The 16,044-nt window shown below is 35.3% G+C and overlaps 1 protein-coding gene and 1 long non-coding RNA gene across 14 annotated transcripts in view; one reads left to right on the forward strand and one right to left on the reverse strand.

Annotated features, from left to right (window-relative positions):
* The window catches only part of FAM184A (family with sequence similarity 184 member A), a 70,562-nt gene that overhangs the window by 38,914 nt on the left and 15,604 nt on the right, over positions 1–16,044 (forward strand). For 9 of the 13 annotated variants that reach the window (XM_035321722.1, XM_035321730.1, XM_035321727.1 and 6 more), the window contains exons 11-13: positions 6,280–6,321; positions 11,223–11,435; positions 12,589–12,742. In XM_035321722.1, coding sequence (XP_035177613.1) covers positions 6,280–6,321; positions 11,223–11,435; positions 12,589–12,742 — 409 coding nt within the window. The remainder of the gene's footprint in view (positions 1–6,279; positions 6,322–11,222; positions 11,436–12,588; positions 12,743–16,044) is intronic. The other 4 variants (XM_035321723.1, XM_035321725.1, XM_035321731.1 and 1 more) reach the window with 1 other exon arrangement.
* On the reverse strand, positions 1,792–7,587 carry LOC118164299. Its single transcript, XR_004749418.1, has 3 exons — positions 7,512–7,587; positions 5,370–5,450; positions 1,792–2,653 (listed from the first exon to the last, which is right to left on the reverse strand). It is a non-coding gene; the product is annotated as an uncharacterized LOC118164299 (long non-coding RNA).

The raw sequence follows: 16,044 nt of genomic DNA on the forward strand, positions 1-16,044 counted from the left end.
AAGAGAATAAAAAGAGAAATCATACTAAGGAGGGGACCTGGAATGCAGTTCAGGACAAAATTCTATGCCTCTTCTTTAATTTGTAGATACTTAGGTTGTTTGCTTTTTTGTTGTTTTTTGTTTTTCAAAGGGGCACCACTACCTGCAGCTCTTGGAAACTTTTCACAAGTGACTATAGCTCTTATACTGTGGTAGTAGGAGTTCCAGAGAGGCAGGGGAGCTTTGGGAGTTTCTACCTAGGACCTCTGGTCCAGTTTCCGTAAGCACCCTGCCACTTAGCACTGACTCCCAGGAATCATTACTCCTGTAATCAAAATTTATTGTATGTGAGCATATGAATAATAATGTAATCCAAAGTCACTGCAGTCTTCAGATAACTCTCTCTTGAGAGTATTTTCCCTTGTTTAGTGATTGTCTATACTCTTTAATAACAAAGCTTTGTTCCAGGATCCATATTCCATGCAGAGACGTGATCCTGGAGTTTAGTTGGTGTATTTATCATATCCAGATTGGTCGTTGTAGTTCTGTCTGAAGCTTGAACATGAAAGCAAATGCATGAGATCCACCCAGCTGTATTATCTCTTTTTCTGAGCTTTTAGCTATGGTGTTGATTTTACTCTTTTGTTTAATAGATTCTGAATTTAACAGAGGAAATTCATTAAAGACAATTTAAAACTAAGAGCTACCCAGCAACACAGACCAAAGAATCCCAGAACAAATCTGAGTTTTCAAAGTATTTTCACTGGGATATGATAGGAATACTAATAAATGTTTGCTTTGTTTCTCTGTTTAAGAATAAATATGTTACTGGAATTCATTTTCATCTCTCTTTTGGTCTCATCTTTTATTTTTTTTCCCATGGTGTTGTGTTTAGCTAAATTAAAAAGTACATCTAGTTTGTTTGAAGTTGTGATATCTTCATATCTAAAGAATATTGTCTGTCTCATCATAAACTTTTAATTGGAATTTAATGATATCAGTTTTTGTTTGGAAGTACTTGAGTTAGTAAATCTGAAGGAGACTGGAAGACTTTTTAATTTTACCTGTCAGTGGATGAAAAGAACATTAAATTCTTAGTACAGTATGTAATTAATGATACATGAGTCATAAAGGAATTTAGCTTGATGTTTGGAGCTAACACTTCCAAAACTCGTAAATAGAAATCTAAACCAAATCCAACAGTAATACCATTCTCCAAATAAAATTTAATCTCATTTGCATATATTTTTTTCCCTCAATATAAAACTAAGACTCTGGCAAGAATCTAGTTTTAAAGCATTACTCTTAGCCTGTTTGCTCCAGAAGATAATTGCTCATATATTCACAGGTAAGTATTAACCATCCCCATGCTTTTGCATAGGTCTAGAAACAGACGCTAGAATTAATGGGAAATAAATTAATGGGTAGGACAACATTTGTTTGAGATTAGTAGGTCTATAAAACTCTATGGAAAGGGCCTTTCTTAACAGATACCTCTGTGGTCTAGGAAATGCTAACCAAGACACATGAATAATGTTTAAAATCCTGAAAGCATTATGATAAATAAGTAAAATGAAATGAAGCTCTAGTACCATTCAAAAATGTTAAAAAAAAAAAAAAAAGTCAGTAGATGTAAATGATCTCTCTATTCAAAACTTTTTCTCCCTTGAACATTGAGCCTGCAGTTTGTCAGATAAAAAGATCATAATCCAAAATTTAACAGGTAAAAATATGTCAAAATACCTAAGCATTTTGCTTATCAGTTTGATAGAATCCTACAACTGGAAAAGAGAAGAGCTTAATCTTTTTAAAATAACAGGATGCTCACTAACTTGTGTTGCCTGGACACAGCACCTTCACTCAGGGTTGCAGCAAAAACAGGAGGGAATCAGGGTCAATTAGATCAGGGTTATTTATACATTTTAGAATGCCGCATATATACTTCATTTTTCTCAGTAGAGAACTGTTGGGTTCTGACAGAGAGGAAGGGGGGTCTAAATGCTGCTTTCTCTGATCAGCCACTAGTCTAGTAGTCTAGATCAGCTTTGACAGAACAGATAAAGTTGGATCTTTCCTCATGTAGGGTTTCAGGCTTCAGCACAACAATTTCTGTAGCTGATGGTAATTTTGAAAACTCAGTAAGCCATATACTGAAGTCAGGTCTTGGCACAATATGACATTAAAATATCTTCAATAGGTACAGTGAGAAACTCATAACTCATCTTTGAGTGGCTTGAAGACCGATGCTGAACTTCAGTGTCAAGCCTCTGTAATGTAGTTGAGGGTAATTTTTAGCCAAGAGAAACAATGAAATGAGAGAACTTCCATACATCCGATAAACTAATGTCTTGCAGGAAATAGTGCAACTGAATGAAAAGAGAAAATATCAGTGGTGCAGTAGAACTCTCTTCTTGAGGAAAGTACAATGATACGATCACTTGGTATAACTTCATGGAAAACTCAGCTCTTTTAGGAGAGATGTTGAAACAGATGTGGGAATACAAATCTTCCATGTTTTGCATAAAGGGTCTTTCAGTCCTGTTCTTTAGCTCACAGTGATCGGTGGGTTCTAAAGATGCAGCAACCTCTATTCGGTTCCTCTGGGTCACTGAAGCTCTTCTCTTGGTTATATCTGAGGATTGGTTGTGTGTCTGCTGAGAAGACAATGCTTCTGCTAAAAAAAAAAAGGGGGGGGGGAGGGGGAACGACAGCAAAATACATGAAAGCAGGATAGCTAAAACATATATACCAAATAAATGCATGTTTTCAGAAGTCTTTATACTTCCAAGAAACAAATTGATTTATTTGTGCATCTTATATCTGTGAAGCCTGACGGCTGAGCAAATTTTTCTTACATTACAATCATACCAAAAACCTTAAATTCCAACATATAGAAAAAAGGAGGGTGATAGTTAAATCCACATTCTCTCCTTGCCCAGAGAAGCTGTGGATGCCCCATTCCTGGAAGTGGTCAAGGCTAGGTTGGATGGGGCTTTGGGCAACCTGGTCTGGTGGGAAGTGTCCCTGCCCATGGCACAGCGGTTGGAACTGCATGGTCTTTTAGGTCCTTTCCAACCCAAAGCATTCTGTGATTTATTTCTCATAATTTTCTGATCACTTTTCTCTATTGTAAAGAGAGTTAATAATTACACCTTCATTCTTTTTGCTTCTCATCACTTTTTCCCCAGGTTATGGGCCACACTGTATAAGCAGTCACAATTATGTTTGAATTTTTATGGAATTTCTTAATATTTAGTCTGGACTTAATTTTGGTATTCTCCATTCTAAATGTGTCCTGAATCCTTTTCAATACAGAGATGCATATCATTTTATTGCTACACATTTTGCTGGAATCAATCCCTATACCCACATAATTATAATTTACTACTCTATCATGTATGCATTATATGAAAATTATTTACTTGCTCATAAAGGATGAAAATAATAAATGGCTATCAGATTTAGTGTTAATCCTAGTGCATCCCAGTTTGATTTCAGTGATGATTCACCTCTACCATTTTTGAGATCTATCATAGAATCATTAAGGTTGGAAAACACCTCCAAGATTATCTGGTCCAGCCATCACCCTACCACCAATGTCACCCACTAAACCATGTCCCTAAGCTCCAAGTTCAACCTTTCCTTAAACACCCCCAGGTGACAGTGACTCCACCACCTCCCCGGGCAACCTGTTCCAATACCTGATTGCTCTTTCTGAGAAGAAATGTCTCCTAATTTCCAACCTGAACCTCCCCTGGCACTACTTGAGGCCATTCCCTCTACTCTTATCTATCACTAGTTACATGTGAGAAGAGGCTGACCCCCAGCTCCCCACTCCTTCCTTTCAGGTAGTTGTAGCAAGCAATACGGTATCCTCTGAGCCTTCTTCTCTCCAGACTAAACAACCCCAGTGCCCTCAGCCACTCCTCACAGGACTTGTGTTCCAGGTCCTTCATCAGCTTTGTAGTCCTTCTCTGGACATGCTCCAGGGCCTCGATGTCCTTGTAGTAAGGGGCCAAAAACTGAAAACAGTATTTGAGGTCTGGCCTCATCTTTTCCTTCACTAAGATTGTATGAACGTACCTTTTGGGGGGCATTAAAATCTAATGTAATAATAAACTGAGTAACAAAAAAAAGAGTCCTCAATAATTGCTTCTGTGCAATAGCATTTGTTGCTCAATCTTGTTGAAGAAAGAAATCGTATTTTCTTTAGCAGGGCTTTTTCCATTGTTATGTTGTCTGAAAATCACCTTATTTTCACACTCGAAGTCTTTTTTGACTGACTCGCATATCATCTTTTCCAGTCTTTTTTTTCCGAGATTGATGTTTAGTTAGCTGCCTATAATTAAATGCTTTTGAATAGTGCCATGGTATTTAGAGAATGTGAAGTACTTCAAGATTTGTGAAATACTGATGTATTTGGGGTTTTGTTAAAAAGTAATAAGCTATACATTGAATATTCCCATATGTCTTTTTGAAAACCTAGGAATGTCAAGTATAAAAGCTCAACTTTATAAATATATTAAAATTATGTATATGGGTCTGTGCATGGTCTTCTTTCCACCCCTATAATCTTTGAATATTTCATACTTGCATAAGATTATTACTGTTCTCATTTCACAGTCTGCAATGTGGGCTGCAGAAAGATTGTGTTGAGTATCAGGTAGAAAGAAATCTGTAACAAATCCAAGTACTGAATTTAACTAGAGAGTGTTAGTTCAAAACCTTCACCAAAAATTCATTTTTCTTCTGTTTTCCAGATCTAAAACTTTTAAACTTGGTGAAATCACATATATTAGAATGGTTAAAAATTGATTATTATTTTTTTTTAATTAAAAGCCCTCTTTATTCTGTTAGTCATAAGGCCAGTTTGACAGCAAAGAAAGACCTTTTTTTTGTTCTTGGGAAAGAAATCTATTATTGTGTGAGCAGCAGGGGGCAACTCTCACTCTCTTAAATGTTCTTATTCATAGGGTAGAACTCAGAATATAGCTTCCAAAAGATATTTTTACTTGCAATTTATTTTCATTGTAGAACACAACTAAGGTTTCTACTTCTACTTAATTAGCAAGGAATAATTCCTGCTTCTAATAGCTTCCAACCTAAACAAGTAAGACAGATGGGAAAGGAAGCACAGAAAAAATTGTGGGCTTACTCAGGTTGGCACTGGCAAAAATATTTGTTGAAGTCAGAACTGTTATATGGCTGTCTGTTGTCTTGTTCACTGGAGTATGATGCTTCCTAGTGTTACAGTCTTGATTGGAACTTGACTTTAACAATTTTAATCAGGCAATTTTGGATTTTCCACTATAATGTATTTTTATATTACTCCTTTTTTTAGATTCAGGAGAAGAAAAATATCTTCATTTTATATCTCGACAAAGTATTACCTAAAAGTTCCCAAGTTAAGTCTTCCAAGCTGGTGTAAAAATACATGCCGTCTCCTTGAGAAAGCCGTCTTCTTGACCGACCTGTGCCAAAAGGAGAAATTGGCCATGCTGGATTTAAAACTGTTTTCGCTTCATTTCTGATGATTCTGTTGCATTTGTACGCCTTTCTATGTAATTCATATATACATAAACATGCAGGCATTTTATATATTTATATATGAGTGATATATAAGATTTGTATAATCAATAATATTTTATATTGAACATTTATTAGTGATATATTTCTATTTTTGATTTCATTAGTAATCAATACCAATATAAGGTGGTACAACAAGGAATTTTGATGAAAGCTTTCAGAAAAAGTCTTTTATTTGCCCATCTGTTTCTGAATTTTAAGAAAAAAAATACTTTAATATTAATATTTGTCTTCATTACAGACTAAAATTGTTTTCTGCCTTCCAGTAGTGTTTGTGCTTTCAGAGACACAGCTGACTGTCGATTGAGTCCTTATATAACATACTTTCTAACAGTAATGCAAATTGGTGCACTTAACGGTCTCTCCCCAGAATTGCTTCCATAAAGGAGAAGAGAAAGCAGCTGGATAATTTCCAAAATGTTCAGCTCTATAATATAAGAGAATATTGCAGCATTATGTTGAAGAGATAATGCTATCCTGTATATTCAAAGCATAATGCAGGAAAAATCGTCATTCTGTTTGGTGTTTGGTTGTTTATATGTGAAGTCAAAGCAACGTATTCATTTAAATTTTTCCAAATGGTTTTCAACTTATTTTTTCCCTGGTCATATTATAATTAATGTTCTATGTTTTACTCTCCCTTCTTTATCCTTTTTCTTTTACTTAGTTGATTTCTGAATGTTTCCCTTTATTCCTGTGATCTTTTCTTCATAGCGGCACTGTCTCGGTGAAGCTTTGCATAAATCTATCAGCAATGTAAGTGATTTGCACTTACAGCTTGTAAATAGGGCATGTTTGCACTAATAAATTTGCATAACCTGTAATATTGCTTTAAAGCTTTAGCCTGTGAAATAGAATACGTAACAACATTTGAGAGGAGAACATGTTTGCCGCTAGTTATCAAAAGCTTGTGTACTGCATCCATTCATCTGTGTAAATGTATATATCACTGGACATCAAACATTACATACATATTCATAATATAAGCAATATTTTTATGTCATCATTAAAGCAAGCAAGCTTGTGGGCAGTGCAAATGTGTATTGCAGAGCTTTCTACAAAGCATGAGATTGATGCTGTATTATAATTTGCAGTTTTGCAGTGCAAGTTATAACTGTAGCCAGAATATTCTTTCTATTTTTTTATTTTTATTTTTTAATTTCTTAAAAATATTTTTAATCTGCTGAAAACTTTAGACAGAAGTATCGAAGTTCAGAGAACAGTGTTCAGAGCTGTTTTCTTTTGAGTCTTCAGTACAGTAATATGTAGAGGTGAAGTTCCAAAGACATGTAAAGGGATGCACTTAAGAATGTCTGCGTATGTATTATATAATCAAAACAGCACTTAAAATTATGTACCTTTTAATTTTAAAAAGAGTTTTTAAAAATAACTCTTTTAAAACTATTGTATATCTTTTCAACAACAACAAAAGAAATCCTTATTATCCATTAGAGTGGTAGACTAATCTGACTTGGTTGTTAGTCATTAACTCTCACTCTCCTATATTTGTTTTATAGTATATTGATGCAAATAGGCATCTCCAGAGATTAACTCATTTCAGTCTGTGGTTTTGCGGTCACTTTAATCTGGTGGAAGTCTGAACTGCTCTTGAGAAGGATGTTCCTGATCTCTTCTAAGACAGCTTCCTGACCAGATGTTGGACTTCTCCCAGACATTTCGGTTAAAATGTTTCATGCATTTCCAAGAAATAAATTAAAGAAAATTGCTTTGATCTTGTTTAAAATGTTTATAAATGGTACAGTGTTAATTATGAGAATGTGGATCAGGGACTTAAGTAGGAGAGAGATTTATCGTGAAGCCCAAAATATGCTTTTTCTTGGCATCTTCATAGAAATCCATGTGAATTTGACTAAGATAGCGAACTCCAGTCAATTCTATTTGAATGTTATCCTGAAAGGCTTTTTAGAAGGTAATGTTTATATTACCTGAGGTACTGCAGGACTAATCAGGACTTTCCCTAGAATTGTACTTCCTGGTAGCCCTGGTGAAAGGGACAGAGCAATGGTGAGAAACCTGAGGGACAGAAATGAGACAAAGACAAGTAAGACTGGGCAGAACATCTGTCTAGTATCTCAGTGTTTCTGTCACAGGTACTTGGAGGAGGGCTGTCTAAGTAAAAATTGTGCATTTTCCTTTATATCATTTTTTTAAGCAGTAATTTGTATATAGTGTTCCCAGCAAGTTCAAAGAATTGGACTGAATAATCTCTTAAGACTATCCTAACTTACACGTTCCTATGATTCTAAAAACAGTTAGGAAGAAGAAAATAAGCAAAAGAAGGGAGGAAGCAAGGGGAGAGATACTGGAGTACTGAATGGATTGAAGACAGGGAGTAGCTAGAGCCAAGTTGCCATAGTGACCTTGGGGAAACAAGTTAACAAAAATGCATCCTGAGAGTTTATGGATGGTGGTTAAATAGGAACAGAGATAATCAAAAGAGGTGCAGGAGTTACCTAAAGGCACAGAGAGAAAAATAGACCTCCAGTCAGGGTGTGTTTTTTGCTAGATGGTAGTGTTGCAGCGAAAGAAGAAATAAAGGCTTACAGATAGAAAGAAGGACCAAAGTTTAAAACAGAAAGGACCACAGAAAGATGAGAGAAGAGACAAAGGCCGAACAGTGAATAAGAATAGATGGGGATGTGAGGAGATAATGGAGTGTTTAGAAAAGGTGTCTGGATTTTTTTTTTTTTCCTGGAGGAAAAAGACAATCATAGAATGGAATCATAGAATGCCCTGGGTTGAAAAGGACCTTAAAGATCATCTAGTTTCAACCCCCCTGCTCTCGGCAGGGTTGCCAACCTCTAGAGCAGGCTGCCCAGAAACACATCCAGCCTGGCCTTGAATGCCTCCAGGGATGGGGCATCCACAACCTCCCTGGGCAACCTAATAGCACAGTACATGAAAATACCACATACATGAAGATTCAGAGTTGACTATACTGCCAGTGGTATGGTGCAAATCGACCTCATCAGTGGAGTGAAATTCTGGGGTTGAAGAGAAAGAATACCACATGTAGTTGCATTATTGGCTTGCTTGACCAGCATGGCAACCCTAGCCATGCTATGCTGAAAGGGATCGGCTGAGTAGTGGTGAGGATGCTGAGCAAGTTGGAACACCATGACACAAGAGAGAATTTTTTTTTTTGCATAGATAAGTAACAGGTTGAAAGACAGAAATTAAATACAGTATTACCACAGTGAAGGTGGATGATCACGGGAGTTCTACAGATGTTCAATATACTTTATTTTGCATTTAAAAAAAAAAAAAAAAAAAGGTGGGAAAGTTTGCAGCTAATAGCAAGTTATTTAGGGTAGGAAGGACAAAGATGGTCGAAGGCTTGTAGAAGATTTGTAAAAAGCCAAAGGGACTCAACAACAAAATGACAGGTGAAATCTGGTGTAGATAAATGCAGTGATAGATAGGAAAAAAACAATTCTAACTTCTTGTATTAAATGATGAACCTTGGCTTGACTGTTACAACTAAAGAGAGTAGATTTGGGGATAGTGATATATAATTCCATAAAAATATCACCTCAGTGCTTAGTAGCAGTCATACAAGCAAATAGAACATTAGGAATATAGTAGAGAAAAAGAGAACAAAGTTTGTAAAAGCATGCCACTGTATAAAAGCAGAGTTCACCTTCATCTTAAATACCTTACCTTCTGGCCACCTAATTGGAAAAAGAAATAGTAGAAAAGAGGCAAAAGTAGGACAAATATGATGATAGCTATGAAATAGCTTTCATACAAGGTGTGACTCAGTAAGCCAAAACTGTTCTGTCTAGAAAAGAAAGTAAGGTGGGATATGATGGAGATATACATGAAAGATGAGTAGAATAAATGAAAAAGTAACTTCTTCTGACTTCCTTCCATTACAGGTATAATAGGCATGTCTACTGAAATGTAGGAATTACCACTGAATTTTGTGGTTCCTAAAAACTTACATTGATTCAGATAGCAGTTGTATTTAATGGATCTTTCTGCCATGAATTTGTCCAAAATCTCGGGGTTTAAGAAATAGCATCTAGTAGATGCTAGTAGATTTTAGAGTTATGATACCTACATCTATGCCTTAGCCTGGGTAACAAGGGTTGGCCATTTCTGGAGTAGCAGTAGATTATTAGCCAAACCTTTGACTGTGCGATTTGTATGTAGCATTTATATTTAATGTAGCCAGTAAAAGGTTTTGCATGTATAGATCAGATTACAGAATGCAATGTAGGCCTTTGCATACACCTTCAATTATAGTAAATTTATTTCAGAGTTATCTGAAGTAAAATACTGTTGATATAGGTTGCATGGAAGGTAGTGTATATATCCCCAGACACAAAGACCTGATGAATTTTAAGTTCAACTAGCCGTGGTCATTTCATTCAAATTAATTTGCTTGTTTTGTTTTAGTGCTAATTTTACTTTACATGTAGCTTCTTTCTTTCAAATCCGCTTAAGCTATGTCCTTCTGAAATAAACATGTTCAACAACAATGTTTGTGCTGCAAGTTGTCTCTGGTATGCTGCTATTAATTTTATGTTAAATGGTGGGTTTTAATGTTCTGTAAACCAATAAATTGATGTGCAATGTCTTAATTAATTTGTCAAAATTAACTGTAAGATGCTGAATCAAATGACACTATCAGACTTTTCAATTCTAATTAAATTCTATGTAATGCGCTGAGGCTTGTAAAATATCCTTATTAATTCCAATCTTTTTTGTCGTGAGAATTTTATTTTTGATTCCTTTGAGTCACTGCAACAAAATTCTTTTTTTGTAAAACATTGTTTTCAGAATTGGAGAGCGTATCTCTATTGTTTGTCTCCAAAGGAAATAGAGGTTTAGTATTTTCAGTCTGAAAAGATTCTCTCTGATGTGAAGAACCAAGTATATAACATTATTACAAAGAGAAAATGGAACTTTTTCAAGGAGTGCAGTGTATTCTAATGTATTAAGATACTTGTTGGGTGAAAAGCATTATTTGTAATATCAGGTATTTCTACGAAGATGAGTATTTGTGACTCAAACTGCTTTGGTATAAGTTGAAAACCTGCAGAAAAATCACTCTCATATCATTACTGAGCCAACAACAACAATGGAAAAAGGATCTATCAAGTGCAACATTTTACTTATCATGTAGTAGTCATATGCTACCATTTCTTTTTAAATCAGAAAACTAGTAAGATAGGACCATACCATATCAAAAGATATAAAAATCCATCAATCTCAACGGCACAGGCTATAGTCCCCTGTCAACTGCAGGATTTTCCATACAGAATTAATATGATCTTCATCTGAAGAGTAGCTTATTTTAACAATCAAACATTTGATCTCGGACCTTGATAGTGTCATTTTTATAGATGTTTGCACAAAACCTAGAAGTAAATTTTGATGATTCAGCTATGAACAATCATGTAGTTAGTGCTGTAGTATCAACTTACAAATGTGAGAACCCTTACAAAGGTATTTACATGTAATGATTACATTCCTGAGGTATAACTTTAACAAGAAATTCAATGGATGGATGACATTGCTTGTCCCTCTTAGTGTTCCATTTAACTTTCAAGTGTTTTCTTCTTTTGAATGTTTTTGGGAATTTGTTTTAGTATTAATGACTAATTGGTATTTGCTCTTCTGTGGGTTAGATCTCCTTGCTGAAGCAGAATCTGGAGATGCAGCTTTCCCAGTCACAGAGCTCTTTGCAGCAGCTACAAGCCCAGTTCAGTCAGGAGCGACAGAGGATGACTCAGGAGATGCAGGAATTAGAAGAAGAGCATCAGCAAAGGCATAAGTCACTTCAGGAGGCCCATATCCTTGCCTTTCAAAATATGGAAGAAACAAAAGAGCAAGAACAAAAGGCATGTTCATATGGGTATTCTCTATTATGTAGAGAATGTTATGTACGCAGAGGGAAATAGTAAAGACTAAAAACTAGTCTAGTAAAGCTATTTGCATAACTACTGAATTTTCTTTTCAGATGTTGTAACTTTTAGTAACATTTTTATTTAGTTAAATCTGATTAAGACATTGAAAGTCATCTCTACTAGCATTATTTCACATCTTGCTTTATACTCTAGCAGCATGTTGGTATTTGTGTATATATATATATATGCTTATACATACCTATGTATGCAGTCACATATATATATGTATAGTGTGTGTGTGTGTGTATATATATATAAAATCATTACCAACACACATTTCTTAACAGTAGTTTGAGATGGTCATCTATAAAATTATATTCCAGGTTTGATTTGGAAGAGGTTTATTTTTTCTGTTATATTTACCCAAATTTATGTGTTTTCTGGTATTTCCTGTTGATTTACTCCTTTTGTAATGTACTCTAAATTTTCATTTTGTTAAAAATTTGTATAAACTGTTTTGCAACTTGTAAGATAGTTTTTACATCCAGAATAAAGTCATGCCTAAGATACTTTGTTCAAACCCCGACTAAATCTGCTTTAAAATTGGTATGAGATATGAGGTGTATCTTTGCAAGGGATATGCCAGTTGTCCCCATATACTTGGTTCACATCACAGAATGGTCTTGGAGCACTTGTTGCATTCACTTTGTTCAAAATGAAACAAGATGGTGTACTCCAGGAGCATTATACTAAATACACGTTAATGGGAAGTAAAAATGGGTGTCACTGGGGAGCAAACACCCTCAAATGTCTCTTGTACAATAGACCCATCTACGGATCTGTCTAGTCTAATTGTTTGCTAATGTAAACATGTAAACATAGTTTTAAAAAGTATAGTTTTTATATATATGTATATATAAGTTTTCTAACTGAGCAGAACAGTTGTTTTGAACTCAGGTAATCTGGATAACCAGCAGACTTTGAAAAATTACAGTAGCAGGACAATGAGCATTATCTGTGCATTTTTTTAGTAATTTCTAGAGTATGCCAGTGCCTGTTTGTTTTGTTTTTGTTTGCTACCAGTTGTTTAATATTTTTAATTCCCTAGGCTGCTATAGAATTAATCTTGTCCGTTTGTATTTCATAGGAATTAGAAGAACGTTTACAACAAAAGCATTCAGAAGAACTTCAGGCACTCAAAGAAACACACAAACAAGCCATGGAAGGTTTCAAATTGGAAATGGAACAGGAACTTCAGACTCTACGATTTGAGCTGGAGGATGAAGGAAAAGCTATGTTAGGTACACTGTCTTCAGATTTGCAGATGGGTCCAAAAACATTATTTCTACTCATACAAGTATACATGTGCGTGCACGCACACACACAAACATACACGTATATGTGTGTATTGTAACACTGTAGTGTATCTGGGTGTCGTTCAATTTTGACCTAATTGTTCCTCTTAAAATCAGTATAAGCTTTAACAGGTAAGTCAAAATTGTTCACTTTCAAAGATCATACTTTTAATTTTTTTGGAAGGAGTAAGCAATTAAATTTCATGATGAATATTTTGGAAATTAACAGAGTATAGAATAGAAGTAGCAGGGTAGTTGTTTAGATTTCTATGTATATTGATTTTAGGAGTATGAGCCCTAGCACTCTGTCTCTATAGGAAGGAAATATTTGAGTCAGGTAATACATTGATATGTTGAATTACAAATTAGATTGTATTTTGTACTGCAGGAAGGGTTCAAGCTGTGTTTAAGAAGATACAATGCTTCAGCCAGTTTAAGGAATGTGAAACAACAAATAAGACAAAACATAAGAAAACACAGAAGGGATTTTCTTTTCAGACAGGAGGGAAAAGTCAAATTTTAGAAACACTGCAGAGAAAACGCTACAACAAAAGACATGCATGTCTTTTTTTATTAACAGCAGCCAAAAACGGTAGATATAAACCTTAAAACAAATAGTTAAATATATGTAGAAAGAAATGTTTTTCTAAGGGCTGTGACATTTCACTGATATTTTCTGTCTAACCCCTATTTTCTTTGTCCATGTTATGTGTCAGGAAGTTATGACTGGGAATGCAGTGGGTTTTTTTGTGGTTAGGTACGAACATATTTCCTCTGAGAAAAAGAACATCTTATCTTGTGCAATGCACATCTGAATAAAATTTCACTCATGTCAGTGTCTCTGTTCCCAGAACTCTATCTTCGTGTACCACCTGAGCATCTGTTCCACTTCATTGAGCTCAGTCTTTCTACCAGAAAAAAATAAAGAAGACATCCGGTAGTTAGAAAAGTTTCAGCTAGTCGTTGCAACTCATCAAAGTTGGACTCTTGTCTATTTTTGTTCACAGTCCCTGGCCCACTATTTGGAGTGGACTTAAATGTGGTTAGTTTTGACCAGTTAACAGCATTTTACTGGCTGGAGAAGATTTCTGAAGAATGTATTTAGGAGAACTCCCACCAAATAGGAGTAACTGTTTTGCCTGGATGGTATTTAGTTTCTTCATCAGTATTTCTACTACTGTCCTTTGTAGTCACAGAAGCATAACTTTGTATCCCCTGTCACATTATTAGTTGCGGTCTCCTCTCACAGATACGTCCTTTGTAAATGTAGGTCTGTAGTCACAAAGCGTATAAAGATTTGAAGCTTAATTTAAGTGAAACTGTGAGACGCAGAAATCCAGAACTACAGTCCCCAAAAGTATAGTCTCCAAAACACTAAACTCTCCTCCATCTCTCAAGGGGGGACGGAAAAAAAAAAAAAAAAATGTTTCAGGTTGATTTGTGAAGTTTAGTTGGTGCCAAAAAGGCTGTTCGTACATGTATTTGTGGAAGTGCTTTCCATATGAGCAGAGCTGAGCAGCTCAATGACTGTTATCTGCCCAAGCCTACCTACAAACCAGATTCTCACTCAAGGGTCTCTGAGACGGTCCTCCACCCCCAGTATTGACAGACAAACTCCTGTTATAATTTACTTGAATAGGTATTGCTCAGAAAGCACAGAACCCACAGGCAGTTCTATTCAGGATGATGGTGCTGCTGCCCCTCTCTCGTATAATAGCTTACTGGGCAGAGCATGCCCTTTCCCAGTTAAAGCAGCACTGGGTGGCTACACATATTGTTTCTGTTCTGTTGAGCTGAAACCAATTTTCAGTGAGTAAATGAAGAGTGATCATTCTGTTAAATTTTTTGGTTCTCCAATTGAGAAGTGGAGCTATTCAATAAACCTAGCAAAAGTTAAAACAAACAATGTACTTTTTTCACACAATGTAGAATGGACCTGTAGAATTCTATACCAGAGGACATTTCAAAGTGCTTTCAAAATGAACTGGACAAGCTTGTGGGGGAAAAAAAAAAACATTGTGGGCTATTAAAACTAAGACAAACCTTTGATTCAGAAAGGTCCCTAAGATTTAAATTGTTGGTGACTAGAAATGTATTTTCAGGCAGTATCATCGCTTGCTTGCCCATGCTTGAGCTTTTCTTTAGGCATCTACTTTTGTATTCAGGACAAGGTAGACCTTTGGTCTAGGACAGTATGGTCATTGTTATGCTCTATCTTTCAAATCTTTTCATATTCTGAGATGCGTAATAAGTCACACTCACGTAGGAATTTAGATGGAGTCTGAATATGCATCCTCTATGTGAATTGTTGGAATGCTGCTCATCTCAAAATGTTTTTAAAAGATAGCTGACGTATTGTGGCAGCAAAATGATAATTTAATCAATACAGGATTTTATAAATACAGGAATTTTAAAAATATGTGAACTGAATGGGAAAGTTGAGTTAAGGATTATATCAACATTCTGTAAATTGCAGAGGAAAATGATGCAAAGTGATTTTTTCTAAAACAGAACAATTCATAAGTAGAAAGGCAAGTGTTGCAGCTGAAAAATATCATTTCATCCTTTCTTCCAATTGACAGTAAAAGTTCAGCATGCATCTAGCCAAGGGTGTCACTAAGGTAGAGGAAATAATTCTCTTAAAATCTAGAAAAAGCCTAAATCTCGCTTTTCATCTGGTTTAATCTGTGCCAAATCACAAAATCTGGTAAACAAGAACACTGAAAATGTAAAAAGAAGTGGAGAGTAATTATGAAGGTATAAGAAAATATACTAGAATCATAAAATCTTTGAAAGATATAAATTAATGACAAGGAACGTGTAACATGAGAGTAAATGACATAAGGAAAATTTTAATGCAGAAGTAATAATAATCTGACATAAGGAAAGTTGGTGACAGCTAATTAAAATATAAGTGGAGAAAAGTTCTTTCCTCTTAATACTGACAAACTTGTTATCCTAATCAGTGACAATATTTGTATTTAATAACTAATTCTCACCCAAAATTGAAAAGATAAATATTAGAAGAAAAATATAAGTGAAATATAGTACAAAGGGTAATAATCTAACAGGAAAGGTCGTGACTTTGCCTGAAGAAATGTAAGGGGAATTCCTGTTCTACAACAGACTTTTTCTAAGGGAAGACACTTCATCTCATTTTCTTTCCCCTCTGTAAAACTGGAATAAGAATGAATCATTCCCCAGCTTCAGTAGTATCAGGAGAGCAAACATAGTTAAGATCATGAGGT

Source organism: Oxyura jamaicensis, chromosome 3 (genome assembly GCF_011077185.1).
Source record: "Oxyura jamaicensis isolate SHBP4307 breed ruddy duck chromosome 3, BPBGC_Ojam_1.0, whole genome shotgun sequence".
NCBI classification, from domain to species: Eukaryota; Metazoa; Chordata; class Aves; order Anseriformes; family Anatidae; genus Oxyura; species Oxyura jamaicensis.